The sequence below is a fragment of the Colobus angolensis genome, unplaced genomic scaffold (assembly GCF_000951035.1).
Source record: "Colobus angolensis palliatus isolate OR3802 unplaced genomic scaffold, Cang.pa_1.0 Scaffold328, whole genome shotgun sequence".
Lineage (NCBI taxonomy): Eukaryota > Metazoa > Chordata > Mammalia > Primates > Cercopithecidae > Colobus > Colobus angolensis.
Genome location: NW_012116577.1, coordinates 1,827,645 through 1,841,431, shown reverse-complemented (window position 1 = coordinate 1,841,431; position 13,787 = coordinate 1,827,645). Strand labels below are relative to the sequence as shown.

At 39.7% G+C, this 13,787-nt stretch overlaps 1 protein-coding gene across 5 annotated transcripts in view; it reads right to left on the bottom strand.

Moving 5' to 3' along the window:
• Positions 1-8,308: 8,308 nt before the first annotated feature.
• PTPN13 (protein tyrosine phosphatase, non-receptor type 13 (APO-1/CD95 (Fas)-associated phosphatase)) overlaps positions 8,309-13,787 on the bottom strand; it is a 226,789-nt gene continuing 221,310 nt past the window's right edge. For all 5 annotated transcript variants that reach the window (XM_011951790.1, XM_011951791.1, XM_011951792.1 and 2 more), the window contains 3 exons: positions 13,237-13,452; positions 12,123-12,185; positions 8,309-9,028 (listed from right to left, as the gene is read on the bottom strand). In XM_011951790.1, coding sequence (XP_011807180.1) covers positions 8,933-9,028; positions 12,123-12,185; positions 13,237-13,452 — 375 coding nt within the window. In that variant the 3' untranslated portion in view covers positions 8,309-8,932. The remainder of the gene's footprint in view (positions 9,029-12,122; positions 12,186-13,236; positions 13,453-13,787) is intronic.

Genomic DNA, 13,787 nt, shown 5'->3' with positions numbered 1-13,787 from the left:
ATTCTGACTCAAAAAAAAAAAAAAAAAAAGACAGACACGTGTATCCTTCTAAGCTGTGTATGTAAACTGTATCATTTTAAAAACATTGAGATCATTCCATATATTGTTTTGTAAGTCACTTGATGACACATTATGGAACATCTTTGAGTGTCAGTCTGTGTTGACCTACCTCATTCTTTAGAATAGTAGTGATATGGAAGTATTCCATTGCATGGAAGGACTGTAATTTATTTAACCACTCTTTATTCACAGACACTTAGATAGCTTTCAGCTTAACAGTATTCAGTGCTGCTACAAACACTTTTGCCTTTAGGTGCAAGTATTTCTGTAGGCTCACTTCCTATGACTTGAATTTCCAAGCCAATCGCTCACCGAAATGTAGGACAGATTGCTATCTGGCAATGTCGTACAGCAGAGCCCGAGAGGGCCTGGTTTCCTACAGTCTCACCAGTCAAATGAATGATCAATTTTGATTGGTTAAAGCATGTCATTTAAAATTTCATTTAAAAACTGGGTGAACTAGAGCATTTTTCACAATCACTTGCCAACCTACGTCCTTTGCCTGCTTTTCTATTGTATCTTTTCCTTTTTGATGTATAGATTTTGAACCATAATGGTAAGTGACAATGTGTCCTATGTCTTGTCAACATTTTATCCACTCTTTTGTTATTCTATGTCTTTTGCAGTACAGAGTTTTATTTTTTTAATATGTTCAGCTTATTCATCTTATTAAGAATTTTTTTTGGCTCTGATCTCTGCCAAATATTAGCATATTTATATATTTGTGTGGATTGTGAATTGTGATAGAATCTTTTTTTGAGAATGTATTTGGCCCCTCTTCAGGGAGTTCTCTCTGGGGGCTTATGCAACATATTTACTAGCTGCTGTGTGTACTTCTTGTCTTTCCATGCAATAAATGGTGCCTGGCAGTAGGTAAAATCTGTCCTCTACTAGAAATTATTCAAAATATTTTCCCGCGTGTTTTTCTAATACTATGATGGAGCAAATACATACATATTTATTCTATTTTGAATTTATTTTTCTGTATGGCATAATAATCTAATTTTTTATAGTTAATTATCTAAACATCATATATTGAATCATTATTCTTTTATCTACTCATTTGAAATGCTACCCTTATCACATAACTTCCTATATATTGTGTTTTTGTTGGGACTCTGGTTCCATTTTGTGTCTATTCTTATTTGTAAGTTTTGAAATGTGTGAGAAAGTGTTTTGAGATTTAGTGTTTATAATTTTATTTTGTAAGTGTTCCCAATAACTTGTGGGTTAATGTGATGACAATGATTATTCTATTTTCCCACCAATTTAGAAAGCCTTTGTGGTATTACAGAAGGAGCCCCATTACATCTCAGAGCCACGGCACTTTTTATGTGGAAAAGAACTATGAGGATTTGTGACTTGTTAATTCTCAACTGTCGCTTTACTATTTGGAGAGTCCCCTTTATCCATATGATAAATGTTTACATAATGAGAAGCTAGTCTGTGTTATGTTCAGGCACATGGGACATATACAACAGTAATGAGGCAGAAAGGGCTCCTGCCCTCACAAAGTTTATAGTCTAGTAGGGGAATAGATCACTGCAGTGAACACAGTTTGGAGAGTTGCAGGTAACAGAGATTTCCAGCTCTAAAATGAGTATTTCCATGAGGTTTTTGGTTTTTTCTTTCTCTTTTTTTTTTTTTGAGACAGAGTCTTGCTTTGTCATCCAGATTGGAGTGCAGTGGTGCCATCTCAGCTCACTGCAACTTCCACCTCCCAAGTTCAAGCAATTCTTCTCCCGCCTCAGCCTCCCCAGTAGCTGGAACTATAGGTGCATGCCACCGTGCCCGGCTAATTTTTGTATTTTTAGTAGAGAAGGGGTTTCACCATATTGGCCAGGCTGGTCTTGATCTCCTGACCTCAAGTGATCCACCTGCTTTGGCCTCCCAAAGTGCCAGGATTACAGGCATGAGCCACCACACCCGGCCTCCGTGAGTTTTAAAGAATCCACAAAAAATGAATTTCTAAATTGTTTCTCCACATAGACACCCAAAACAAAACGGTAAAATTCAGTGCTATTCTGAAAGCATTAACAATATGGTCAGTATTTACAACAGTTAGGACATTCCAAGGATGAGGGACACCAAAAGGATGAGGGATACCAAAGACCGTCCTTTAAGACAGAAACAACACACCAGAAGATGGCCATCTCCATAGATGATTTGTAAACATGTTACTGACAAGAACTTGAAATAGTGAAGCTGTTCAGAAGGCCACATGTTATCTTTAGAACAAAAAATATAACTGGAAAAAAGTCCTATCTGAGTAAGTTGCATTCTAATTTATGTAAATAATCATGAGTTAATAAAAGCTGGGACCTATATGAAACTCAGAAGTGGGGCCAGAGAAATCATGTCAAGCAGAATGAGTCCATGTCTAAGAGGAAAGAGGCAGCTGGATGGTCATGGCAGCAGAGTGCAGTGGAGAGAACACAGGCTGTGTCAGGGCTACTTGCATTCTACTTTTTTTTTTTTTTGAGATGGAGTTTTGCTCTTGTTGCCCAGGCAGGAGTGCAATGGCGTGATCTCAGCTCACTGCAACCTCCGCCTTCCAGGTTCAAGTGATTCTCCTGCCTCAGCCTCCCGAGTAGCTGGGATTACAGGCGCCCACTATCACACCTGGCTAATTTTATTTTTATTTATTATTTTTTAGTAGAGATGGGGTTTTGCCCATGTTGGACAGGCTGGTCTTGAACTCTGACCTCAGGTGATCCGCCTGCCTTGGCCTCCCAAATTGTTGGGGTTATGAGCGTGGGCCACCGCGCCTAGCCTGCATTTCACTTTAATAGCTAGGAGGCCTCTGGAGCTATCGATTGAAGTCAGTCAGAGCTGAAATCGAACCTTTACCTCAGTTATCTGGGCAACTGGGCAAGTGACGATCCCTCTGGGGTTTAGTTTCCTCTCTCTTTTTTTTTTTTTGAGATGGAGTCTGGCTCTGTTGCCCAGGCTGGAGTGCAGTGGCCGGATCTCAGCTCACTGCAAGCTCCGCCTCCCGGGTTTACGCCATTCTCCTGCCTCAGCCTCCCGAGTAGCTGGGACTACAGGCGCCCGCCACCTCGCCCGGCTAGTTTTTTGTATTTTTAGTAGAGACGGAGTTTCACCGTGTAGACCAGGATGGTCTCGATCTCCTGACCTCGTGATCCGCCCGTCTCGGCCTCCCAAAGTGCTGGGATTACAGGCTTGAGCCACCGCGCCCGGCTTAGTTTCCTCTCTTTTTTTTTTGAGACGGAGTCTCGCTCTGTCGCCCGGGCTAGAGTGCAGTGGCGCGATCTCGGCTCAGTACAAGCTCCGCCTCCCGGGTTTACGCCATTCTCCTGCCTCAGCCTCCCCAGTGGCTGGGACTACAGGCGCCCACCACCTCGCCCGGCTAGTTTTTTTTTTGTATTTTTTAGTAGAGACGGGGTTTCACAGTGTTAGCCAGGATGGTCTCGATCTCCTGACCTCGTGATCCGCCCGTCTCGGCCTCCCAAAGTGCTGGGATTACAGGCTTGAGCCACCGCGCCCGGCTTAGTTTCCTCTCTTTTTTTTTTGAGACGGAGTCTCGCTCTGTCGCCCGGGCTAGAGTGCAGTGGCGCGATCTCGGCTCAGTACAAGCTCCGCCTCCCGGGTTTACGCCATTCTCCTGCCTCAGCCTCCCGAGTAGCTGGGACTACAGGCGCCCGCCACCTCGCCCGGCTAGTTTTTTGTATTTTTAGTAGAGACGGAGTTTCACCGTGTAGACCAGGATGGTCTCGATCTCCTGACCTCGTGATCCACTCGTCTCAGCCTCCCAAAGTGCTGGGATTACAGGCTTGAGCCACCGCGCCCGGCCAGTTTCCTCTCTTAAATAGGTGGATAACACATTCAATGCTGAACACCCTGAAAAGGAGGCAAGGTGAAAACACCTGGTCCAATGCAAAAGTGATCAACACTTGTTACATCCCCTTCTTTTTTCTTGTGTAATCAGAAACACCCTTGTGTACAGGATTATTCAGCCTAACCCAGTTAATGAATCACATGTTGGTCTCTAGGCAACCTTCCCATCGGCCTTGGCATGTACTTTCCCCAGCAGGAGGAGCCCCCTCTGAATGTCCAGCCTTCCTCATTCTGCTAGACCCACCTATAGCTTCCTTGTAAGCTAATAAATCAGCAACATGGTTTATCAGTGTCCTGAGGTTTTGCGTAGCACAACCTTTGGAATATGGTTATATTTTGGTTGAGTGAATAAAACTATGTCTCTAAACCTGTAAAAATTGAAGGCCACTTTTTTTTTTTTTGAGACAGAGTCTCCCTCTGTCGCCCAGGCTGGAGTGCAGTGGTGCAATCTCGGCTCACTGCAAGCTCTGCCTCCTGGGTTCATGCCATTCTCCTGCCTCAGCCTCCTGAGTAGCTGCGACTACAGGTGCCCGCCACCACTCCCGGCTAATTTTTTGTATTTTTAATAGAGATGGGGTTTCACCATATTAGCCATGATGGTCTTGATCTTCTGACCTTATGATCTGCCCAGCTTGGCCTCCCAAAGTGCTGGGATTACGGGCGTGAGCCACCGTGCCTGGCCTGAAGGCTGCTTTTAAATACTTCCTATCAGTGAATCTCCTCAGTAGTTACAAATTCAGAATCTTCTGAATTTGTAAGATCTTGAAAAATTGGCATAGTGTTTGCTACTTTATAAGGAATGGTGGAAACTGAGGCAGAATTGGAAAGACACACACTGCTTGCTGGCACCCAGTATCAATTGCTGTCTTTGTCCTTATGAACAGAACCAAGATATTGTTCACAGCTAGACAGCAACATATCTAGGTAAAAATATCTTTCTTGAAGCTAGAGATGGGCATCTGACAGATTTTACTAAGACAGAAGAAGTCTGCCCTTGATTTCTGGGAAATTTTGCTTTCTTGCCCTAGTACTGTCTGACCCTTTCTCCTCGCCAATTCCTGCTTCTTTTCTAGAATGTGGATATAATAGGTGGAGCTGTGGCAGCCACTTCCAGTCCAAGGAAAGGCCAAGGATAATTATAGAGCTGTTGACATTCTTGAGCTATAGAATTAACTGCCTACTTCTGAGCAACTGCCTTCTTCTGAGCTTGGTTTCCTAAGGAAAGAAAATAAACTCTAAGCCCTCTAGAATTTCTGAAAGGAAAATAAAAACTTGGGACCCCAGTTCACTCTGCCAAAAGGAAAAAAATGAAGCTGAAAGCTGAGTCATGCATGAAACTGCATTTCCTTTTGTTCCTAAGCAGATAGCTACAGATAAAAGGTTAAATATATCCACAGGTAGTTACTCTATGTTCACCTTATCTATGTGCTGAGTGCAAGATAAATACATAACTATTTCTCTGCCTGCTCCTTTCCTCTTGCAACATATGGGTTCAGTTATGTGACCATACCCTCTTCTTTCCCCTCCAGCTCACTTTTCTCCTTTAAATACTGAAGCCCTCAAATTCATCTTTGGAGAAAGGCACAGACCACAGACTGTTGCTGTGATTCTGTGTCATTTCTTCCAGGCACACCCTTCACCTTGGCAAAACAGACTTCTAAATTGAGACCTGTCTCACATACTTATTGATTTATAACTTGTAAGCCTGTTTGGTTGGTTTTGGTTACTTGCAGTCAAATACAATCCCAAATTGATAAAGTTTCGATTGGCTTTAAAATATTATGCAGGTGAGCCCATAATTTATTACATTTATCTCTACCATAACAATATTTCTGAATTATGAATATTTCTGAATTATGTAAAATGGAAAGACAGTCTATCATTATCAAGGTATCTATATCTGGAATATAGCTGTATTAAGCTGTTTTTAAAATTTATTGGGTTTATCACATTACATATAGATAACTAGTCCTTTTTAAACCAAAAAATCTGGCAGGCTGTCTGGAACCACTGATATAAAATAATCTTCTCTCAACAGCCATTTATTTCCTGTTTGCCATAATAATTCAGAATTATCTCTACTAATGACATGTACCAAAGTTTTGATTTTGGGATAAAATTGTTTCTAATTCTGCAATGCTCAGGACTATACTAAGATAATCTTTTAGAATATATAACTTGAGTTCAGTTTTGTAAATATATTCTACTACAATATGTGCTTCTCCTTCTATAGCATAGAGTTGTCACTGGCCATCATTTGGCCAGTTGTTACTGATGGAATGAGTGGCAGTAATGTGTTTTGCATGTAAGTCTAGCTCATAAAACCTCTCCATAGGCAATCCTTCATGGGGAATGGAGGCGATTCTCAACCTTGGAAGCTAAGTGTTGATTATAGAACTTTCATCAGCCTGGGCTAAAAACTGAGCCAAATAGATCTGCATTGCCAAGCTGTTCACTTGTCCAGAACTGTTAGATAAACTAGAAATAAACTATTATGTTTAAACCATTCCATATCTTCAGTTTATATTTTCTAGCACTTAGCTAATACAAGGTGTCTTAAGAGCTGAATTGTACTTATTCATTAATTTGATATGAGTGTTCCCATGTGCCACCCCAGCTCCGTGGCCTCATCTTGCTTTCTAACCAGAGTAGCCCTAGCAAGTGGGCTCATACCATTCCATGCTGGTGGAGCCAGATCCCAGCTGAGGGCAGTAACATATTTACTATAATGAAGTTTCCATTCATAGGTCATAAAGCTAAATCTGCATTTTCTTTCCCCCGATTCCATTTCCTGGTGACATTCGTTCCAGAAAAAGCAACCTCCAGCTCCACCCTCTCCCATCTATGTTGACTTCGGATGGAAGCTAATCACCTCCAGCTGTACTGGCCCCCAGCACTCTGCTGGCCTAGTTTCACATGCCAGTGCAGGAAAACAAGGCCTCATGATTCCAACTCATTCAGAACAGAGATTTCCAAATGTCATTTAAAGCAATAGAAACCTTTTTTCAAATGAAATCTCCGGCTACAACCCAATCTATAAAACTCCTGATTGAAGTGGGAATGGTGGTGGTAAAGCTTCTCTTGCCGTATTCAGAGCCAAGTCTGAAGTAAGACCCAAACCTGTTATCTGTTGGGGCTTTAGATAGTTACTGTGGAGCTTTATATGTTTATTGATACTGTCTTCTGCCTTCAAATAGCCCCAGATTCTCGGGAATAGGTCCCAGCAAATTGCTGCACTTAAGTTTGGAAATTCAAGTCAACTAGCTCAGAACTGGTGCAGTCTTATGAGGATAAGCCAAGCAATTTCCTGGGTCTTAGAATGGTGTTGAGGCGAAACAGAGTCTAGAGACAGGAAGCCCAAGGCCGCCTTGTAATTGGACTAAGAGGAAAACCCTGCATTTCCAGGACCAAGTAAGGAGGGGCCAAATGCCCACACCCCTCTGAACCTCCCCTCCCCTATGTCATAAATGGGTATGTCTGTAATTGGTCCATTCTGAAACCATTGTTTGCTTATACATCACAGGCAGGATGCTTCTGATTAGTGCTAGGCAGAATCCTACCTCTGATTGGTCCTGGGCTGAATTCTTCATTTGTGTAGGGTGTAACCTATCAGAGGCCTCTAAAGAGTACTTAGGGGTGTTACCATGCTCTTGTAATTCAATAAAAACCCCAGGAACATTATAATCAGGGCTCTTGAGCCACGTGCTCAAGCCCACTTCCACTCTGTGGAGTGTACTTTCACTTCAATAAATCTATGTTTTCATCTTCCACTGCTTTGTCTGAGTATTTTGTTCAATTCTTTGTTCAACATGCCAAGAACCTGGACAACTCACAGTCAAGAACATCCATCTGGTTACAGTGTCATGGCTGAATGAAGAAATACTGTTAGAATTAGAATTTTGTGAAATGAATTTAGTACCGAGAACAGAGAACCACATTTAGTACCACATTTAGTACCGAGAACAGAGAACCAAAGTTAAAGCAGCTTTGAAGTCAATCTCTTTTCCTTCCTGTTTGGCAGAACCAAATATAAACCCCCAGGTAGTATGATATGTTTTCTTTGATTAGCTCTTGGTCAGTTGAGTACTGTGGCTAGGACTTGAAAATATTCTGATTTATATATAAATTGGACTCAGTAAGTGGGCACCATTCACAAAGAGGTAGAATGAAGAAAGAATCTGAGAATCTGAATTTCTGAGCTACTGTTAAGCCAGTACATGATGCCCACATCAGTACTTAGTGAAGATCTATCAGGATCTCTGACAACACCTCTACTCTCCATGGTTGTCATGACTGGGGCCAACTAGGGAGATGGGAAGTGGTGTCTAGAGGTCCTTGTCTTCCCACGGGCCTAGGTGTTGTTGAAAAATAACACACTGAAAATGTCTAATTTGTCCGCACACAGTTTTGGCTTGTTCATGTTTTCAGGTGTGTTTTTATTTACAAAGTGAGATAATGCATTACAAACAGATGATGCAGTAACAGATAACTGATACTCCATTTTCATGAAAAAGTATATAAATATATTACAGGAAATTCTATATAGTAAACATTAGAAATTGATAGAGTAAACATTTGCTACTTTTTTTCTATGCCAATATTATTGTCATTTAAAGCTTAAATACTGGTTTCAAGTATCCCCTATAAAATAACTACTTTATTAAAATATTGGAAAACATTTTTGCTATAAACAAGATGGGTGCATTAAAAATAGACTCAGCATGTCCTTGTAACAATGTCTGCTATCATCAAATGCTGCCTTTAATCATCCCTAAGATCTGCACTGTTTGGTTAGTGTTAAAATTTTGTAAATAATTATCTTAGGTTAAAGTAGCTGTAAAAAAATACAGCATTTCAATATTGTTTATTGTCAAGAAGAATACCCCTCTAAGATAGAGGAGAACCTGCATATTGTATGAACTTGCTGCTCTGTGATCTTTATTTTGGATAGAGAGCAGGAGTCTGCTGGAGGTTAAGGAAAGAAATGGAAATGCATCCAGAGGTTCTTTTCATGTCACTTTAGAAGCTGAGGCTGCTGTTTTTGCTCTTCTTCTGCTTGAAGACGTGTCAGGACATAAAGGATGACTTGATAGCAGAAAATATATTGATCCTATGGCCAAAAAAAAAAAAAAAAAAACACTGTAGAACTTTAGATGTATAATGTAAATATTATATATATATATATATATATATATATATAGCTATACCACTATTGGAAGTGATGTTTGATGAGTTTTGAAAAATATGGAAAAATTTTGTTAGAATGTTGAATGTAAGAAACAGGGTATAGGCCAGGCGTGGTGGCTCACACCTGTTATCCCAGCACTTGGGGAGGCTGAGGTGGGCAGATCACGAGGTCAAGAGATTGAGACCATCCTGGCCAACATGGTGAAACTCTGTCTCTACTAAAAATACAAAAATTAGCTGTGTGTGGTGGCACACACCTGTAGTCCTAGCTACTTGGGAATCTGAGGCAGGAGAATTGCTTGACCCAGGAGGCGGAGGTTGCAGTGAGCTGAGATCGTGCCACTGCACTCCAGCCTGTCAACAAAGTGAGACTCAGTCTCAAAGAAAAAAAAAAAAAAAAAAGAAGCAGGGTATAGAATTGTGTGGTATTATAAAAATTATAAAAATATAGAAACCAGATTGGCAAAACAGAGAAAAAGCCTGATGGATGGGGGATGAAACTATCCCAGAATGCTAACTGAAGTTGTCTTTGATTGGTGGGCTACTACAATATTTTTTGTGCTTTGATTATACTTAGTGGAAAAATAACCTTCCTACATAATTTCTTCTGGATTTGTTGAGCTCATTCTGGTGTTTTAAAATGTCAAAAAATTAATAGCTAAGAAGTGATTCAAAATAATTGTCTTGCCAGGCATGGTGGTTCATGCCTGTAATCTCACCACTTTGGGAGGCCGAGGCAGGTGGATCACCTGAGGCCAGGAGTTCAAGACCAGCCTGGCCAATGTGGTGAAATCCTGTCTCTACTAAAGTGTGGTGGCAGGCACCTGTAATCCCAACTACTCAGGAAGGTGAGGCAGGAGAATCGCTTGAACCCGGGAGGCGGAGGTTGCAGTGAGCTGAGATCACACACTGAGCTCCAGCCTGTGCGACAGAGCGAGACTTCATCTCAGAAAAAAAAAAAAAAAGTGTATATATATATATACACACACACACACACACACACACACACACGCACACACACATACAGTCTTTAAATATTTTGGAACAAAAGCATGAAAATCAAAGTTTCTTTGAAAATGAACTACTTTGGTGAAATTATTTTCTATTAAGTTGATGGTGCAGAGATCTGACTTTTTTGTTATTTGGGAAGGAACTGAGTCTGAAAATAAAAAATTTCACAATATATTAAATGAAAAGTAATAAAACAACAACCCCAGTTGAATCTCATTTAAAATAGCTGCACGTATGCATGTGCGAGCATGAATGAGTGTGCACATGTGTTTAGGACAAAGAATATAAGAACATCTCCTAAAAACATTAACCGCTCTCTGAGAGTAAGAATACAAGTGGCCTTTTAAGTTTCTTTTTTGCTTATCTGTATTTTCACTTTTCCACACATTCATCCTTGACTCTTTCTCTGACACCACATACAACCCATTAGCAAATCCACTTCACATCATGTCCTCTTTCTTTCACTTTGTCCACACTTACCACTCCAGCTGTAGCCACCCCTGCTTGTCACCTAATTGATCTCCTTGCTTATAATCCTGCACCTTCCTCCCCAGACTTGGTGTCATTTTAACACAGCAGGTCAGTAGTCCTTTAAAATGTGAGTCAGATCCCTGCCACTCCAGGCTGCCATTTCACTCAGAGAAAAGCCAAAGTCCTGGCCCGTCACCTTCCCTCTAACCTCACCTCCTCCCTCCCTCTTCTTTTCCTCATGCCCTGCCTGCCACATTGGCTGTGACCATACCTGAACCCACAAGACCCTTGCACTTCCACACAGGTTGTCCCTCTGCCTGAAAGGCTCTTCTTGTCCTCAGAGATCTACAGGACTCTCTCCTTTACCTTCAAATTTTTGCTTAAGTGTTACTTTGTCAATGGTGCTACCCTGTTTAAAATCATACCCCCAACCTGCCATGACTGATTCCCTTTATCTATTTCACTTTTCTTTTCTCTAAAGCACTTATCACTTTCAGAGATCCTGTATAATTTACATGTTTAATATGTTTATCATCTTCCATCCTTATCAGTATCTTGCAAGAATATCTTTGTTATTCTAGCAAGGATCTTTGTTTTATTCACTGATGTGCTCCAGACACCTAGAAGAGTTCCTAATATACAGTAAGCACTCAATAAATACCTGTTGAATGAACAAATGAACTAATGAACTTCCTAGGTGTAAAGGGCTGCGTATACCAATCAAAATGTTTTCCTTACCTCAAAAGTGTGATTAGAAATCAGCTTAATATTTAGAAGACAAGTTGAATTTAAAAGGTTTATGAAAGGAAAGTAGGCAAATGCTAATTTTTAAAGATAGCAAATTTCCCTATTTTTCAAGAGGTAGAGAAATGTTAATTTATGGATATTTGAAAATAGCTTCTACATCCCCCACTCTCCCATTATAAACACAAAGGATTGTGGAACTCTTCAGTGAAGACAGACACTCTAAATAAGGCACTCTCTGTGAAGGACACAATTGTGTCAGTGGGTGATGATTTCCTTTCAGGCAAGAGAAACGAAAATCATCAAAAGAGGATAAATGAACCCATATATTCACACTCCTTACAGAATGTCTTGAAGCTAAGCAACTCCAGCCTGCCTTGCTGTGTTCCAGTCAATGCTGATGAATCCATTACCTCTCAGGGAATTTCTGTAGCAAGAATGTTACCTTCTATCTCTTTTTCAGGTTGGAAATAGGGAAGGAATGCCATTAATTACATAGTATTTTGTACCATTCTCAAACTATCCGCAGCATGCTATCCCATTCTCTGTAATCTCTTCAGTGCAGAGATTGCATTTTTAAATTAAAAGGCAATATTTTAAAAAGCTTGGAAGTATTTTAGTTTTTTTCTGAATTAGTCCTCATGTTTAAAAAAAAGCCCCTCACTGCAGTAAATGTTTGGTTTTATGCTCTAACATGGGAACTCTCAAAAAAGAAAAATGGTTTAATAGGAACTTAAAAAAAATTAGAATCTTTACGAAAATTCTCATTAGGAGGCCCAGCCATGACTCACCTCCGTCTGAACCATTCCGTGTCTTTGTAGTCTCATGCAGCGTACCAAATCAGAGATGTCAAACTGTCAGAGGAAACCACATGTGTGTTAGATTCAACGGGTAACTGGATTTGAATCTCAAAAGGATCACAGAGGGGAGGTTTATGTAAAATTCTGTATCCCATTCTTCTTCCCCTTCTGGTAGTCTTGGGAAACTCTCCTGGACAAAATGACTTGGCGAGTGGACTTTGTCATCACTTGGTATTCTTGTTTTTGATCTTTCTAAGAATCAGGAAAGGTTAATCTATTTGAAAATCTCCCAAAGAAAAGAAATTCTCTTCCCCCTGAAATGTAACTAATTTCTAATATTACAATTTAAAAAAGGTAAATTATTTTTCCTACATATTACTCTTCTGATAAACATATTTCCACCCTAAAAAAGATCTTTTGACTTCAGCTGAGATTGAACAGTTGGAAATCAGGGAGAAAAAGACTATTTGGTTTCGTCCTATAAATTACTAAAATTAGCATGTAAAGTGCTTTTAACTAAAATTCTTTAAGAGACTATGATTTTAATTACACATTATGGTAAGATATTCTAGTATTTTAAATAAGGTTTATATTAGAGTTCAAAAGTAAGATTATACTCTTAGAGTAATAATTTTTTTATGTAGAGTAATTGTTTAGAGAGAAATTATTTAGTATTAATTTTATAATAAAATGTATATATTTTTACGCATAAATACAAAAATACAAGCTTTTTCATTTCAAAAAATACTTTCCTTTGTGCTTCAATTATTTCTATCTTTAACGTGTGATAACAATACTATCTTACACCAGCCTAAAGACTATAAAGGGTAAAATGAAATACTGCATAAAAGGCCTCTGAGCACACAGTAAACAAGTATACAAGTAAACAAGTATAAAACTGAAGTATTATTTTTTGTTGATCATGGCCTATGTAGTTTTGAATACCAATGTTTACAAAAATACAGTTTTCTATAATAATATAATAAGAAAATGAAGGCAGTCATATAAATTCATAAGTTAAAAAATCCCAAGATCACATTATCAAAAATTAGACTCCATCATTATTTCTGGACAAATGCTTACTCAGCCTGTATCTTGTACTCACATCAAGATCCTGACTGATTAATCCCAGAACCACATCTATGCAAATCAGGGTCCCTGAACGTCCAATGCCAGCACTGCAGTGCGTGATGATTGGGCCTGATCTGTGGATGTGTCTCATGTAGGAGATAAAAGTAAGCAGATCATCTGGTTGAGAAGGTGTATCATGGTCTGGCCAGGCGGTGAAATTCAGATGAGAAATATGGCGCACCTCTCTGGTCTGAAATTGTACAATAGAATAAGTGGATCATGACATGTTACATTGTTCACATACAATTAATTCTTTTCTTTCTTTCTTTTTTCTTTCTTTCTTTCTTTCTTTCTTTCTTTCTTTCTTTCTTTCCTTTCTTTTCTTTCTTTCTTTCTTTCTTTTTTCTTTCTTTCTCTCTCTTTCTCTCTCTCTTTCCTTCTTTCCTTCCTTCCTTCTTTCCTTCCTTCCTTCTTTCCTTCCTTTCTTCTTTCCTTCCTTCCTTCTTTCCTTCCTTCCTTCCTTCTTTCCTTCTTTTCTTTCTTTCTCTCTCTCTCTTTCCCTTCCTTCCTTCTTTCCTTCCTCTC